General features: G+C 35.9%; 1 protein-coding gene across 1 annotated transcript in view; it reads left to right on the top strand.

Moving 5' to 3' along the window:
• The first annotated feature begins 662 nt into the window (after positions 1-662).
• The window catches only part of TGFBR1 (transforming growth factor, beta receptor 1), an 18,644-nt gene continuing 4,238 nt past the window's right edge, over positions 663-15,068 (top strand). Inside the window, exons 1-5 of the mRNA XM_008568786.1 lie at positions 663-978; positions 5,751-5,981; positions 10,503-10,670; positions 12,475-12,631; positions 14,540-14,664. Coding sequence (XP_008567008.1) covers positions 828-978; positions 5,751-5,981; positions 10,503-10,670; positions 12,475-12,631; positions 14,540-14,664 — 832 coding nt within the window. The 5' untranslated portion in view covers positions 663-827. The remainder of the gene's footprint in view (positions 979-5,750; positions 5,982-10,502; positions 10,671-12,474; positions 12,632-14,539; positions 14,665-15,068) is intronic.

The following is a 15,068-nucleotide window of genomic DNA, read 5'->3' as shown; positions in this document are numbered from 1 at the left end:
CTGAAGGCCGACCCCGTGGCTCACTCAGGAGAGTGCGGCGCTGGGAGCACTGTGGCGCTCCCAAAAATAAATAAATAAATAAATAAATAAATAAATAAATAAAAATATGGTTCTGAAACAACTCAAAGTATTAATTATTAAAAGAGATTATAAGAAAATAAATGTTCTGGAATTAAAAGTCCAGGTGGTTAAAACAGACTAGAAAGTAAATATGTAAACTCTATTAAGAAAAAAAAAAGAATATATTTTGCCTGAAAAAAATCTGTGGAGATATATATGCTAAAATGTCAGTTGTTTTGGAGGGGCAAGGCTATAGTTATTTTTTATGTTTAGTTTTCACTTTTTGCCTACCTGTATTTATACATTTTTCTTCCTGCTATGAGTATGTACTGGCCTTGGAATAAGAAGCCTAAAGTACTTTCCAGATTACTGGTTCCTTTATTAGTGACTTAAGGTAATAAGTGGGGAGGTGCTAGGATATTGGTGGTGGCTGGCCTTGTGATTAGATGATGGCTGGAGTACACAAGAAGAGTAAGTGGGTGCTGACAGAGCTGATGACCATAAAAGGAGAGTTCTGGGAGAAGACTGACCGATCCATTTGTTCTGAGTTAGAGCCCTGTGAGCTTCTGTGTGAGGCTCTTTGAATAAGTAGTGGCAATGGCCAACTGCAGGAATTGTGGAAGACTAGGATAATGTGGGTGTCACCTACAGTGTTTGTTGTTTATTTCACTTGAGGCCCTTTTTCAGTAAAGCCATCACCTGGCCTTGGTCCCGTTGAACTGGCAGCTGTCATTGCTGGACCAGTCTGCTTCGTCTGCATCTCACTCATGCTGATGGTCTATATCTGCCATAATCGCACTGTCATTCACCATCGAGTGCCAAATGAAGAGGATCCTTCGTTAGATCGCCCTTTTATTTCAGAGGGTACTACATTAAAAGATTTAATTTATGATATGACAACATCGGGTTCTGGATCAGGTAATGTAATTGTTTCTCCTTTTTCCTAAGAAGTCTTTTAAAAATTAACTTTGGTGTTTATTTTATTAGTTGGCTTAGTTTGTTAAAACTTGTGATAGTATGAACAGTATTCCAGGTCTGAACCTAATAAAGGTCTTTAAGCTTGGTCTATATCTGACTGTTGTTAGTTTAGTACAGACAGATTGGAACTTACTGTTGCAATAAGTCAGCAGGGTAGCTCCACAGTTTATAAATTTCAACGCATTCTCACCTATGTGATCTCATTTGCTTCTCCTGACTGAGGTAGAAAGGTTAAGGACAATTCTCATATAGATGAGGCTGAAGTTCAAAGATGTACAGATGAACTGCAGGTGCCCATTCTATTCAGAATTGTTTAGCAGCTTTATTTTTATATTTTAAAGCAGGCATGTCAGAAATGTATTTGGACTTGTGAAGGTTATTTGCTTTCTTAACATTATATGAAATTGCTGTCTTTAGCTCAGACCTGGTTTGTTATTAAACTAATAAATTCTTATTTTCTCACTTCAGAAAAAAATTCTAACCAACTTGTTGTTTAATACATCTGTGTGGAATTATGGCCCCTTTTCTCAATTCTGCTTGTTGATTTCTGTGGGACAGAAATAGACTGGCTAATTGTCAGAATCATCCCAAGCTGGATTTTGGCATAGCAATGCTTCATGTTTATACTGAAGGGGAATTATGTTTTACTTTTTCTTGCAGGTGGTTTGAAAGGATACTGAGAGAGGAACACCCCTATCCCTTACAATTTTGGAATTTGATACTTGGCTAGTAATCAATAGATCTAGATTCCAGTGTAAGCTTTGTCATTGATTAGCTCTGTGACCTTGGTTAAAAACCATTTTACCTCTTTATGCTTTTGTTTCCTTATCAGAAATATGGGACAGATATTATTGAAAATACTTAATGTGGTTTGTTAGGACTTTTAAATGAGATAATGCTGTTCTTTGAAAAATATAAGTCAGCTTTAAGGGGAAAATTCCTGGATAAAGTGAAGATTTGAAAACATATATAATGATAATTTTACTAATTTTATAATCAAGTGATATTAAAGGAACATTAAAGCAGAAGTAGTAAAATCACATCTAATGATACAGAAAGTTCATGTAATGACAAATGTCTCTTTATTTTAAGGAAATGAATATATACTGGTATGTATGAATATTTGTTCATTCATTTAAGTATGAGGAAACTGATTTCATGAACAGAAGTCTTTTTCTATAGAATTTGGCCATATATATTCAATAAGTGAGCTCTGTCCATGGCTACTGGGACACATAAGGCTTGCCCCAGAGCCCAGGTCTCTTAAGGCAACCTTAGGGACTCCTGAGACTGTGGTGGGAGGGAAGCAATGAGAGGTTTGACTGAGGAGCACCCTGAGTACTGAAGATGTGACAGTCTTTGGGCAGGAGTGGTGGAAGAGGTTATTTTAGGGTTTTCCTGGGGTTTTGCGTTGATTTTGAGTTAGTTCAAATGGTTTCCAAAGAAGATTTTACTCATTCTAGAAATTATCCTGGTACAAAACAGTGATAAGCAAGGACCAAAGTCACAGAAAAACAAGGTGGCAACAGATCATTTGGAATTAATCCCTTGGACTATTCTCTTCTTGCCACGTTTATACCTGGGGAAATAAAAGCAGCTCGTGCTGCTTGGCACAGTGGCATGTATTAGACCTCAAGAGGAACAAGCCCACCTAAAAGATTAAAAGGAATTGCTGTGTGGATGGCAGTTGATTTCTGAATAAGAATATATTTGTTTACCTTTTAAGATGTAGACATGAAATAAGGAATGGAATTATTCTTTTTCCATTTTATATATATTTCTAGATCCATCAGGGACCATAGCTCTCTGTTTTCTGAAAGTTTCTCTTCATCCTTTTAATGCCTTACCATGCAAAAATTTGTCTACATTGTTTGTTTGCTACCTCTGCGGCAGTTAGCTATATCTCATGCTTGAGTTATTTCATTTTAAAATGAAAGTGGTGAACCCTGCTGTGTGCATGTCGCTGGATTGTTGTGAAGTTCAAAAGAGACAAGGTGTTTGTATGAAAGCACTTGGTAAGTTGTAAAGTTATGTCCAAATGACAGGGGTTACTCTTATAGAGAAAACATTTGGAAGAAAAGTCTGACAAACAGTATTAATTTGCTGCATTATACAATAAAGCTTAATTTAAGGCTTCTTTTCCCTGTCATAGTTCATTGTGTGCTGAATTCCTTCTGAACTTATCCAGGCATCTTCTGTTGAATGATAGCAGAAAATGCCATCTGTTTCCCTTCTATTAATTATAAAGCCTTAATGCCACCTTATGCAATGGGCTCAGGCCTGTGAATAAGTTAAATGTCTATCCATAATACCCTTTTTATTGCTTTCACTCATTGGGGAAAAGTTAAAACTGAGCATTTTATGTTTTAAATTCCCATGTTTATTATTCAGTTCCATGACCGTAATTGAGGAAAGGCCCTATCTCTACCTCTCAAAGACTGTACTTTTAACTTGGAAACTTCAGGGAAGACAAAGAAGAGCTGGGTTCTGGAAGCTCTAACCTTGAAGATAATCTGATTTTTGTTGTATTAATTTGAATCACAGGTTGTACATGTGTTCATATTTAAGCCACATGGTAATTAGATTGTAAAGTGTGTGTGAGTGTACGCATGTGCATATGTGCCAGTTTTTGGAAGGGTGAGTCTCTTAGGCCATTGTTCATGTCTTTTACATGCTTATGATCTCTTGTAATATGCATGTTGTTCAAGTCAGATATTCATTGTTCACTGCATGTGAAGCTGCTGGGATCCTATTTCCCTATTGAAGTTTTTTCTCATGTAATAAAAAAGTAAAGCTTTAAGAAAGCAGTTTTTTCTCTCCTTTCTTAAAGCAGTAAATATAGAGATCTGAATTAGGCCTGTTTATTTTTGTCTTTAGAAGAAAATTGTTACTTTTCAAAACTACCCAAGTATTCATGTGGGTTATGGTAACCTCATTATAGATGATATGATGAATTTAGATTTGGTTTTTAATGTTAGTTCTGCATCTAAAATTCAGTGGTGAAGAAGAAGACAAAAACTTCCTTTGTCCTGTTAGCCTTTCTTGACCATCCCTTTTACGTGAGTCCTGAACCTGTCAGTCATTTTCAGACTTCCTATTTGTGATTCCTTTTTCTTCTTTCTTGCTTGCCTTCCAGATTAATCTCTAGAAATTAACTCTAAAGTATACTTTATGTACATGGTGTGGCACTATATAAGGCTTTAAGAAAATTTAATAACTTAGTATCTATACTAAACAACATAGTTAGGAATTGATTATTCTTAGTACAAAAGAGCTCCTTGATTTAAACAAGGGTTTTTCACAGACCTATTTTTATCTAGTAGTCTCCTTATAAACATAAAAACAATAGTTTATAATTAGACTGCTAACTATTTGCAGGAGGTAGGGAGGGTAGAGCAAGGGTAAGAAAGGACCCATTTGAGAAACTTAAAGATGAGAAGAGCTTCCAGTTGTTTTAAAGACTTAACATTTGGATTTATAAGCATTTTACATTAGGGAACCAAAGAGAGCAGATAATTTCTTTACCATCATTGGGTTAATTAGATCTAGCAAGCAGCTTTGAATATAGATGATAAATAACACATTTATGTGTACATAAATTGTGTAAATAAAATACTAATGTAGAATATGATATACACTGGTATTTTATAAAATTTAAAATAATTCCTTAGTGGATGGGGGATATAATAAGTGATTATTCCAAATATAGTGTGACTTAAATGTAGGTAGTTAGTACATCCTTTTAAATGAAATAAGACAATATTTAAAAATATTTATTTTAGAGTAAGATGAGTTCAATTAGTGAAAAACATAAATGCCCCATTATTAAGGTAAATTCCTTGGCATTGTTCTTTAAGATAATAGTGTTGCTTAGATAGCCAGTTGCCAGCAAGTAAGTTGCATGCCTTGAAATGGTTTCTGTGATAATTACTGATTTATTAAAAATTATGCCAGAATTTACTTCTGTGTTTCTTGTGTTATCTTTTTCTCCTCCTGTTAGTAAGACTCTTACCAGATTCTAGTATTTTAAAATTACCCTCCCCTGCCACCATTCATGGCTTTTTCTCCCCCCACCCCACCCCAGTAGTGGTTCCTCTTTTACCTATAGCTCTCATTGATCATCTTCATCTTGAGCCTGGCAAGCCTGGCATTCAGTACTGTTCATTTTCTGGTGACAGCTTACCTTCTATTTCACTGCCTTGCCACATACAAGGGTACTTCAAAAAGTTGGTGGAAACTAACAGAATTAAAAGATGACACAAATATTTCCAAGAACTTTCTGAAGTGCTCTTGTATATCCTCTCTGATTATCCAAGCTGGTTCCCTAAAAATGTATCATGCATTTCCTCCTTCTGCCTTTGCTTTGCATGTTCTTTCTACCTAACCATCTTATTTCCTTTTCTCTTAGCCTTTTGTCCTATCCCTTCTATAAAGCACAGTCAAAATTCAACTTAATGTACAAAGCCTACCTTGACCCTCTAGGCAGGAGTTTCTTAATTCTTTTATTGTATTTATTGTCTTATTTTTATTTATTCATTAATTATTATTATTATTTTTTGCGAATGTAGTCTGTATCTCCCCAGTGAGATTGTAAATTCCTTAAAGGTAGAGCTTACAGAGTAATACTTTTCTGGGTTACTCTTTAGTGCCTGTCATGGTATTTGAAACACATAATGTTGAGTGTGTTGAATACTATTTATTTTTATCTTTAGGTTTACCGTTGCTTGTTCAAAGAACAATTGCAAGAACTATTGTGTTACAAGAAAGCATTGGCAAAGGTCGGTTTGGAGAAGTTTGGCGAGGAAAGTGGAGGGGAGAAGAAGTTGCTGTTAAGATATTCTCCTCTAGAGAAGAACGTTCATGGTTCCGTGAGGCAGAAATTTATCAAACCGTAATGTTACGACATGAAAACATCTTGGGATTTATAGCAGCAGACAATAAAGGTCAGTAACATTTGCTTTTCCTTACGTTGAGTATCACAAAATACATTTAAGCTTTTTTACAGATAATGGCTACTATAAACATTGTCAAATTTGATGAGAAATAGAGGTTTTTTGTTTTCATATAGATTAGATCCACTACACTGTCAAATACAATATTAGAAACTTTTAGAAACAGGGACTTCTTAAAGATTTTCTTGACTCTTGACAACAGGTTTCTAAATATCTGATTGTTTTATAAAATGTAATAGAGTTATTAAAAAAAAGCCATGTACATTTGTTATTTTAGTACTTGGGCCGTTAATTATTGAGTATAGTTATAATAAAGGAAAAAATTTATAAACTCTGGTTGCTCAAAATTTTGAGGTTACCACTTAGTTATCTGTTTCCTTTAATCTTTTCCTGACCAGTAGGGCATTTCAATATATAGACTAATGACTTTCTTTATGGGGGGAATAAAAATAATTTCTTAGTGTACTCTACGTTCTGAGTTGCCAGGGGCTAAATAGATTAACCTTTTAAGTAAACTCAGTTAAATAGAGAAATGGTTTCTCCACAACCACCTCGCCATTGGTAACTATGTGGACACTTTCTTGCCTGTAGTGCAGGTGCCTGAGGCCCAGAGTCAGATCGGATGCTGCAGAAGCAGGGAAGCCGGGTCAGTGCAGAGGCAGGATGAGTGGGGACTGTGGATGAGCTCAGCGGGGACTCAGAATGAGCTCAGACCAAGTTTTGTCTCTTTTCTTGGCTTCAACTAATATCTTTATGCCCACACTTCCTACTTTTACAGCTCTGTCAGAGACTTGGATTACAACAGAACTCTCATCCTCCCCACCCTGAATCAAATTTAATTTCCAGCTTTCCTATTTTTTAGAATGAGCTCAGACCAAGTTTTGTCTCTTTTCTTGGCTTCAACTAATATCTTTATGCCCACAATTCCTACTTTTACAGCTCTTTCAGAGACTTGGATTACAACAGAACTCTCATCCTCCCCACCCTGAATCAAATTTAATTTCCAGCTTTCCTATTTTTTTAAAAAAATGCTATCATTATCTTTTTTAGCTTGACCAGACGTGCAGTCATCTTTTTCCTTCCCTTTTGTCCCATTTTCTTCAGCAGTATTCATTTCTTCAAAATACTAACATTGTTTAATCCCAGTTGGTGATTGTAGGTGATTTTTATGATTTTTTCTTTTGCTTCTCTGTATTTTTAAATTTATTAATAACAAACATGTATTGCTTTTTTTTAGCTTTTATTTATAGAAAATTTCTAATATATAGAAAAGTAGAGAATATTGTAATGATCCCCCTCATCCAGCTTCAATTATCAGCTCATTGGCAGTCATAATTGATCTCTGATCCCACCTACTTTGCCCTAACTGAATTATTTGAAGCTAATCCCAGATAACATATCTTTTCATGCATAAACATTTTCAATTTGTATCTTTAAATGATGAGGAATCTTTTTTTATGAAACAACCATACTACCATTGTTAATTTTTAAAATGCCATCAAATAGCCAGTTGGGTTCAAATTTCTGCAATTGTCTCCTATTCTGCTGTTTATTCATATTAGGATCCTAAGTCCACACACTGCATTTGGTTGATATTTCTCTTGTGTCCTATAAAATCTTTAGGTTCCTCCTTCATCTTTTTTTTTCTTCTTGCAGTTTGTTTGTTGAAGACACTGGATTGTTGTCCTGTAGGGCTTATCATATTCTGGATTTTGCTAATTGAATTCCCATAGCGTCATTTAACTTGCTCCTCTGTATTGTCTGAAAACTGGTGGTTAGATTTAGAGGCTGATTCTGATTGAGGTTTTATTGGTTTCCCCCCAGTACATACTAGTTCTGTTTACGCTGCCTGTTGCATCACATCAGGAGGCATGTAAGGTTTGATTATGACAGGGAGGGCAATGATGGATGTAGGCAGCAGTTATCAGTGGCTATTAGAAATTCACTATTACTTAATTTAAAAACAGAACAAATTACCTAACGCAATAATCACAGTCTGACCAAATCCTTAGTTCTCATTTTCTTTGGCCTTTGACACCATTTTGCTCCTCCCCCAACTCTTAAAACATCTTTTCTTTATTATGTTCTGTGACCCTAGACTTTTCTTTGTTTATTCTTATTTCTTAATAGTTGTCTTTGTTTTCTCAAACTCTTACTCTTTTTGATTCATATGGAGTTTCTAATTCTACAAATAGTAATTGCTTCCTGAAAGAACTTACAATATTTATAGTTTTAAACCTATGGTCTACCATTGTGGTGACTCTCAAATTTGCATTTTGAAGCTTAAACCTCACCCAGGGCCTGTGTTAAGCATGTTCAATGTTGCAGACACAAGGACACAAAATGCTGGTGCACTGAGCTTTCTCATCCCATTTGTTCAAGCAGAAACTAGCTGGACTCTCAAATTTGCATTTTGAAGCTTAAACCTCACCCAGGGCCTGTGTTAAGCATGTTCAAAGTTGCAGACACAAGGACACAAAATGCTGGTGCACTGAGCTTTCTCATCCCATTTGTTCAAGCAGAAACTAGCTGATGCTGTCATCTGGTGGTCACCATGGGAACTAGCTGACCTTTCTGGCTCTTCCCTATCTCCCTTCTTTTTTCTTTGTCAGGGGTTAATGGACTTTGCTCAGAACCAAGCCCCTCCACCCCCATTCTTTTTTCCTTTATCTTCATCCTCCTGATTTAGTTAATTCCACCTCAGACAGCCCCTTATGTGCATGACCTCTTACATAACCTTCTTTCTGCCTCTCTTGTCAGTTACCTCAGAAAATCTCTTCCATCTGCCTGTGTTCCTCTTTATTCCTTGTATTTGTGAGCCTTTCAAAATTCAGTTGTGGTTAATAGGAATGCAAATAAGCTAGTGATTTACCTATATCAAGGAAAAGAAAAGGTACAACTTTGGACAGAATCAGTTTACAAAGTTTATGAAAAACAAGTTAATAAGGAGCTAGTATCAAAAATCTCTGTCATTTTGAAAGTAATCAGAAATCCTCTCCAGAATCTTCTGAAAAGTTCCCATCTCCTTCCTTAATTTCTTCTAATCAGAGTTGCTTAAGTAACAACCTTCAAAATATAGAAGTTGTTTTATGTCAGTTTGGGTTTTTTTCTTTTGTTTTACAACTAGTAGGGAAAGAAACAGCACATTTTAAGTTCTCGTGTGCCAGGCACTGTACTACTTGCTTTTTTTAAAAAAAACTACAGTATTATGTTTTTTCAATCTTCTTAACAGTCTTACAAAGTAAGATATTATTCTTGTTGTATAAAAGAAGAAGCAGAGCCTTGCTGGTTAAAAAACTCGTCTGAGGTCACGTAATCAACAACAGGCAGGCCCTGGATTCCAACCCAGGTCACAATGACTCCAAGTGTGTGTCTTTTACTGAATGGTGCTGCCTCCTAATGTAATGTTGTAATGCTTTTTTTTCCCTTCATGATTTAATTAAATATATGGTTTTCCAGCTATTTCTAGGTTAAACAGTCTTTTGTCTACCAGTCTAGTCTAGGAACTTAGCCAGTACAGGTTGAGCATCCCAAATCTGAAAATCTGAAATGCTTAGTGAGTGCCTAAATGACACTCAAAGGAAGTGCTCATTGGAGGGTTTCAGATTTTCAGAATGCTCAACTGATAAGTGTAATGCAAATATTCCGAAATCTGAAAGGATCCAAAATCTGAAAGACTTCTGGTTTTAAGCATTTCAGTTAAGGGATACTCAACCTGTATCTTTATCATTATTCTTATTAGAAAACATATTTCAAATTCATGTATCAGCTTACAATAGAACTTTTGGAACCCAAGTTCCTGGTTGTTTAGGTTCAAAATCACCTTGTGTAAGACTGGGTTCAGTCCCTGCTTTTCCAGCTTTTTCTTCTCCTGACATTTCAATTCCCATCTCAGCGTCCCCATGTGTCATAGGTACTACTTTTTTGTTTTTCTAAGCTAGCAACCTTAAAATCATACTCATCTTGTCTATATACAGTCTGCCTAAAGCTGTCATTTCTCATTGAAGCTCACTTTCAGTTTTGTCCATACTTTTCCATTCCTGCTGTGGCCATATTGGGCTCCAAGTGCTTCTTATCTCCCTCTCAACCTCTCTGTTGGCCTCCTTTTTTTCCTTCTCTACTTCCAGAAACAGCCACTGAGCACTTAACTTGACCCAAGCATTTTTCTAGGCACTCAAGAGTCCCAGCTCTGCTACTAACTACATCTGTGTAGACTCAAGAAAATCATCATCTTTGAACTACAATTCCTTGTCTCTTAGATGGGATTAATTATCCTTGCCTTATCTCAAGAATAGGGAACTTTACTCTGAGAATCTGAAGGATACATATGTAAAATGTATCCATTTACATATGTAAAAGACAAACTGAATATATAAGGAAATGGGCGGGAAATACATACAAATTTTAGGTGGCATGATGTTGCAGTTGTGTAATTCAGGATTGAGAGCAAAATGTGAAAACTTTCATAAATGGCCTAGGGCCCAACTGAAACATTGTTATTCTATTTTTCAGACAATGGCACATGGACTCAGCTCTGGTTGGTGTCAGATTATCATGAGCATGGATCCCTTTTTGATTACTTGAACAGATATACAGTTACTGTGGAAGGAATGATAAAACTTGCTCTTTCCACAGCAAGCGGTCTTGCCCATCTTCACATGGAGATTGTTGGTACCCAAGGTAGCTCTTTAAGCAGTTCTCTTATTTAAGCTTTGAATTCCCATGAATCTAATTAATGTTCATTCAGAAAATAGAAGTCAGCTTAACTAGAGATATTTAAAATGAATTTTTTAGATGAGAACATTTCATCTTTCTGTTGAAGATCTCAGATACAGTTAGGAAACTGGGAATTTGTTTAGAGATTCTCTTGTCGTAACGACACTGATATTTTTGTGAGTTCTTGAAAGTAGCATTCAGTCTTGCTTATGACTTTTGAGGATTTCAGCTTTAGAATTCAAGTCTAAGAATGTATTTTTATGTGTAGTATCAAATGAAATGTGAAAGTGCTTTGTAAACATCAGCATGCTATATAAATAATATCTGGTTATCTAATAATTATACAAGGGTACTTCAAAAAGTTCACAGAAACATTCGTATTATCTTTTAGTTCCTTCACAAACTTTTTGTAGTACTCTTTACATTTGGTCGTGAGATAAGAAGATTGCATAAGATAGTTTTGCAGTTGAAAAATTAAATGCAATTTTTAGTTATGAAATTTTTATGCTGTGGTATTTGTGCCATGAAGGATATCAGATGCCAATATACCTCTGTTCTAACGATTATCCATTTGCTATGCAATGGCTTCCCCACTTCATATTTTATTCCACATGTGCTAGTTCACATATTAGCCAGCACCACTTTTTAACTATTATTATTGCTGATTATAACAGTTTTGTTGATTATTTATTCACATATCATACAATTCACCTAAAGTGTATGACTCAGTGGTTTTTAGAATATTAACAGATTTGTACATCCATAACCACAATTTTAGAACATTTTCATCACTCGAAAAAGAAACTCTATAACTATTAATAATCATGTCCCCTCCAATCCCCCAAACTCCTTAGCCCTAGGCAACCACTAATCTGCTATCTTTCTCTATAGATTTGCTTATTCTGGACATTTCATATAAATGGAATCATACAATATGTGGTCTTTTGTGACTGGCTTCTTTTACTTATGTCGTGACATGTATCAGTACTTCATTCCTTTTTATGGCTGAGTAATATCCCATGTGTGGATATACCACATTTTGTGTATCCAGTCATTAGCTGATGGAAATTTGGGTTGTTTCCACTTATGGCTATTGTGAATAAAGCTGCAATGATCATTTGTCCACAAGTTTTTACGTGGATGTATGTTTTCAGTTGTCTTGGCTATATACATAGGAGTTTAATTACTACATCATACCATAACTCTATTTAATGGTTTGAGGAACTGCCAGACCATTTTTCCAAAGTTCCTGAACCATTTTACATTTCTACCAGCAGTGTGTGGGGTTCCAACTTTTCACACTGTAATTATTATTTTTTAATAGCACTTTTCCAGTGGTTAGTGTTAAAGATTTTAATACATTTACTACTCAGTACCTTCTAGTTGATAGGAAAGGGAAGTGATCTATATGTTTGGTTCCTGGGCTGGAATATCAATCTGTGACTTGGGTTCTTATAAAGAATTCAAAAAGTGCCAATAGACAAACCAATAACATTTTATGACCCAATCTTCGAGTCGTTTGGCTTATGTTGTTTGAACATCATCTTTTGGAGCATCTTATTTTCTCCATTTTCTAAAGAAATATTATTTCAGTAACTTTTAATATAGTGATTCACTTGAGTTTGTTTAGTAATGGCCTAGGTATTGCAGGTGATGTGACTGAAATGCTTTGATACTGGGACCAGGAGGAAAGGCTTTTGAACCTAAAGGTGAGAGTACTGATTGGTATTACCTTTTAAGCAATCACATTCAATTTTTGATTCTTTAGGAAAACCTGCCATTGCTCACAGAGATTTGAAATCAAAGAATATCTTGGTAAAGAAGAATGGAACTTGCTGTATTGCAGACTTAGGACTGGCAGTAAGACATGATTCGGCCACAGATACAATTGATATTGCTCCAAACCACAGAGTGGGAACAAAAAGGTATTTTACATTTGTATGTAAATAGTATTTTTTTTTCCTTTTTTGTCTTTTTTCGTGTCCGGCAACGGATCGCAACCCTCAGTGTTGCACCCGCACCTCGCTCAGCCAGTGAGCGGGAACCGGTCTGTATGTGGGATCTGAACCCTCGGCGGGAGCGCTGCCACACTCCCAAGCGGCGCACTGTAGCAGTGCGCCACCGGGCCGGCCCTATAAATAGTATTTTAATATCTTCTAAAATCAACCTTTTTTCCTCCTCTTCATTTGCATATACACATCTTCTGAAACTCAGATTTGTACTTTATTAGATTGCCCACAGGTAGAAGATCTCATGGTCTTGCCTTCTTTGAAGCCAAGGTTACTTCTTCGTCAGCCAAGGCTGATGAAAGGTGGCCCTTCCAGAAAATGTTATTATTAGTTGTATTAATTATAATAACAATAGTAACTAACATTTATAGGGTGCCTACTATATGCCAATCATCTTAATGGGTCTTTTACATACATCACTTTATTTAATGCACTCCTCAAATGTTATGCTATAGTTAGCTTCAACTATTTTCATACTTTCAGTTTCTGAAATAGAACTTTTTCGTGTGCTGTATCCTAAACCATATTTTTCCTTACTACTGCCCTAACTCATACTCACCCTTCCTTTCTCATAGGAAGCCTTTTCTGGTCCTTAAGCCTCGTAGGTGTTCCTGCCAAGGCCTCTCATAGCGTACTGAACTTGGATCATTGAGGCACTTTTACCACATTATGTTGTAACTGTCCATTTATTTGTCTGTATATTCCATTGGATTGCAAGCTGCTTGAGAGCAGCCTTGATTTACCAGCATCCATCACAGTGGCTAATACATGGTGTATTCTCAATAAATATTGTTGAATCCATGAGTCCTCAAAAGAAGCTAATTAGGTGTAGGTGTCATTACCCTTAATTTACAGATAAGGAGACCACCTTGTGGAGGTTAAGTAATGTGGCTAAACTTCATATAGATGGTGGGCTGAAGAACTGAGTTTTGAACTGTGCATTTCTGATCCCAAAGCCCTTATCACATCATGTTGTCACAGCATTTCTTTAAAACTACTTCCTTGGCCTTGGAGAGAACCAACAGCTTTAGTCCATATAAATTGTATTTATGATTTCTGGATTCACTGGGGACTTTCAGAACTCTGACCTAGCTAAGGGAATCCTTGATGATGGTTGGTTCAGGTCTTTGTGGGTCCTGACCTGTAACCTTAGAGTTTTTGAAGCTTTAGAACCCTGTAATGTAGCATTAGTATGAGGACTGGCGTTCATTTGTATCTATTACTTTGTTCTCTGGACTATGTTCCTGACCTTCCTTTCATCCCGATTTAGTGAGAAGACTTCTAGATTATTTAGTGCCTAAAGAAAAAAAAGTGAGTGTGTGTGTATAGTCTCTGCATAGTACATGACAAAGCAGGTGGTGTACATTAGGACATTTGTAACAGTCATAATTGTTATATATGCATCTTCCATTGGGAACCAATTATAAGGCAAATAACATGAAACTGCTGTTTCAGCATTTCATGGGATTTAGTTGACATCATTAAGTTGCAAGCCAATGTGGATATTTAATATTTTTCTTGTGTCTAATATGATCTCAGTTATGTATATTGTATGTATAGAGAGATGTCTGAAATGCTCGTCAAAATGTTAACATTGGCAGCAAGGGGATGTTTTTTTACTTTGTACTTTATGTATTTTGAGAAATTTTTTATAGAAATTATGAACTATTTTTAAAAACAGAATCACGCTAAAGGGGGAATACCCTTGAAGTTAATATTTGTTTTTGTTTTTTTTAACTCTTAGGAGTAAAAGAAAATTTATGAAACAGTTCAAAAATAATGTGGCTAACATTAAATAAAATAAAATGTTGACTTCTTTTTTAGGTACATGGCCCCTGAAGTTCTAGATGATTCCATAAATATGAAACATTTTGAATCCTTCAAACGTGCTGACATCTATGCAATGGGCTTAGTATTCTGGGAAATCGCTCGACGATGTTCCATTGGTGGTAAATTACTCTCCCCTCCCCCAGCAGTTTCTTATGGGCAGAAGTTGCTTAAGAATCGCCTTCTTTTTTATTGAGAGAAATTGCATATAGCAACAGTCTAAAACGGGTGATCACTGAGAGTGCCAGAGAAAACAAAGGAAGTAAAACCTATAGTGAGGGGAAAATGACATGACATGCAAATACACAGCTTTGTCCTAGTATACTCTTTTCCTGTTTCCATGTGAATTTTGGGAAGCATCAGAATCTAAACCCTTGTTATCTTGAAATATAGTTATTTAGAATGTGTGACTACTTGGAGAGGCCACCTAGGACACTGTTTCTAGCATGTACCTGGGTTAAACTTTTTTTTTTCCCCTTGAGATTATTATTTTTCTCCAGCTTGATAGTTTGAGGTTTCATATAGG

This window comes from Galeopterus variegatus, unplaced genomic scaffold, assembly GCF_000696425.1.
Source record: "Galeopterus variegatus unplaced genomic scaffold, G_variegatus-3.0.2 Scaffold442, whole genome shotgun sequence".
Classification (NCBI taxonomy): domain Eukaryota; kingdom Metazoa; phylum Chordata; class Mammalia; order Dermoptera; family Cynocephalidae; genus Galeopterus; species Galeopterus variegatus.
Note: the sequence above shows the minus strand (reverse complement) of the source record. Positions and strands in the feature narration are given on the sequence as shown.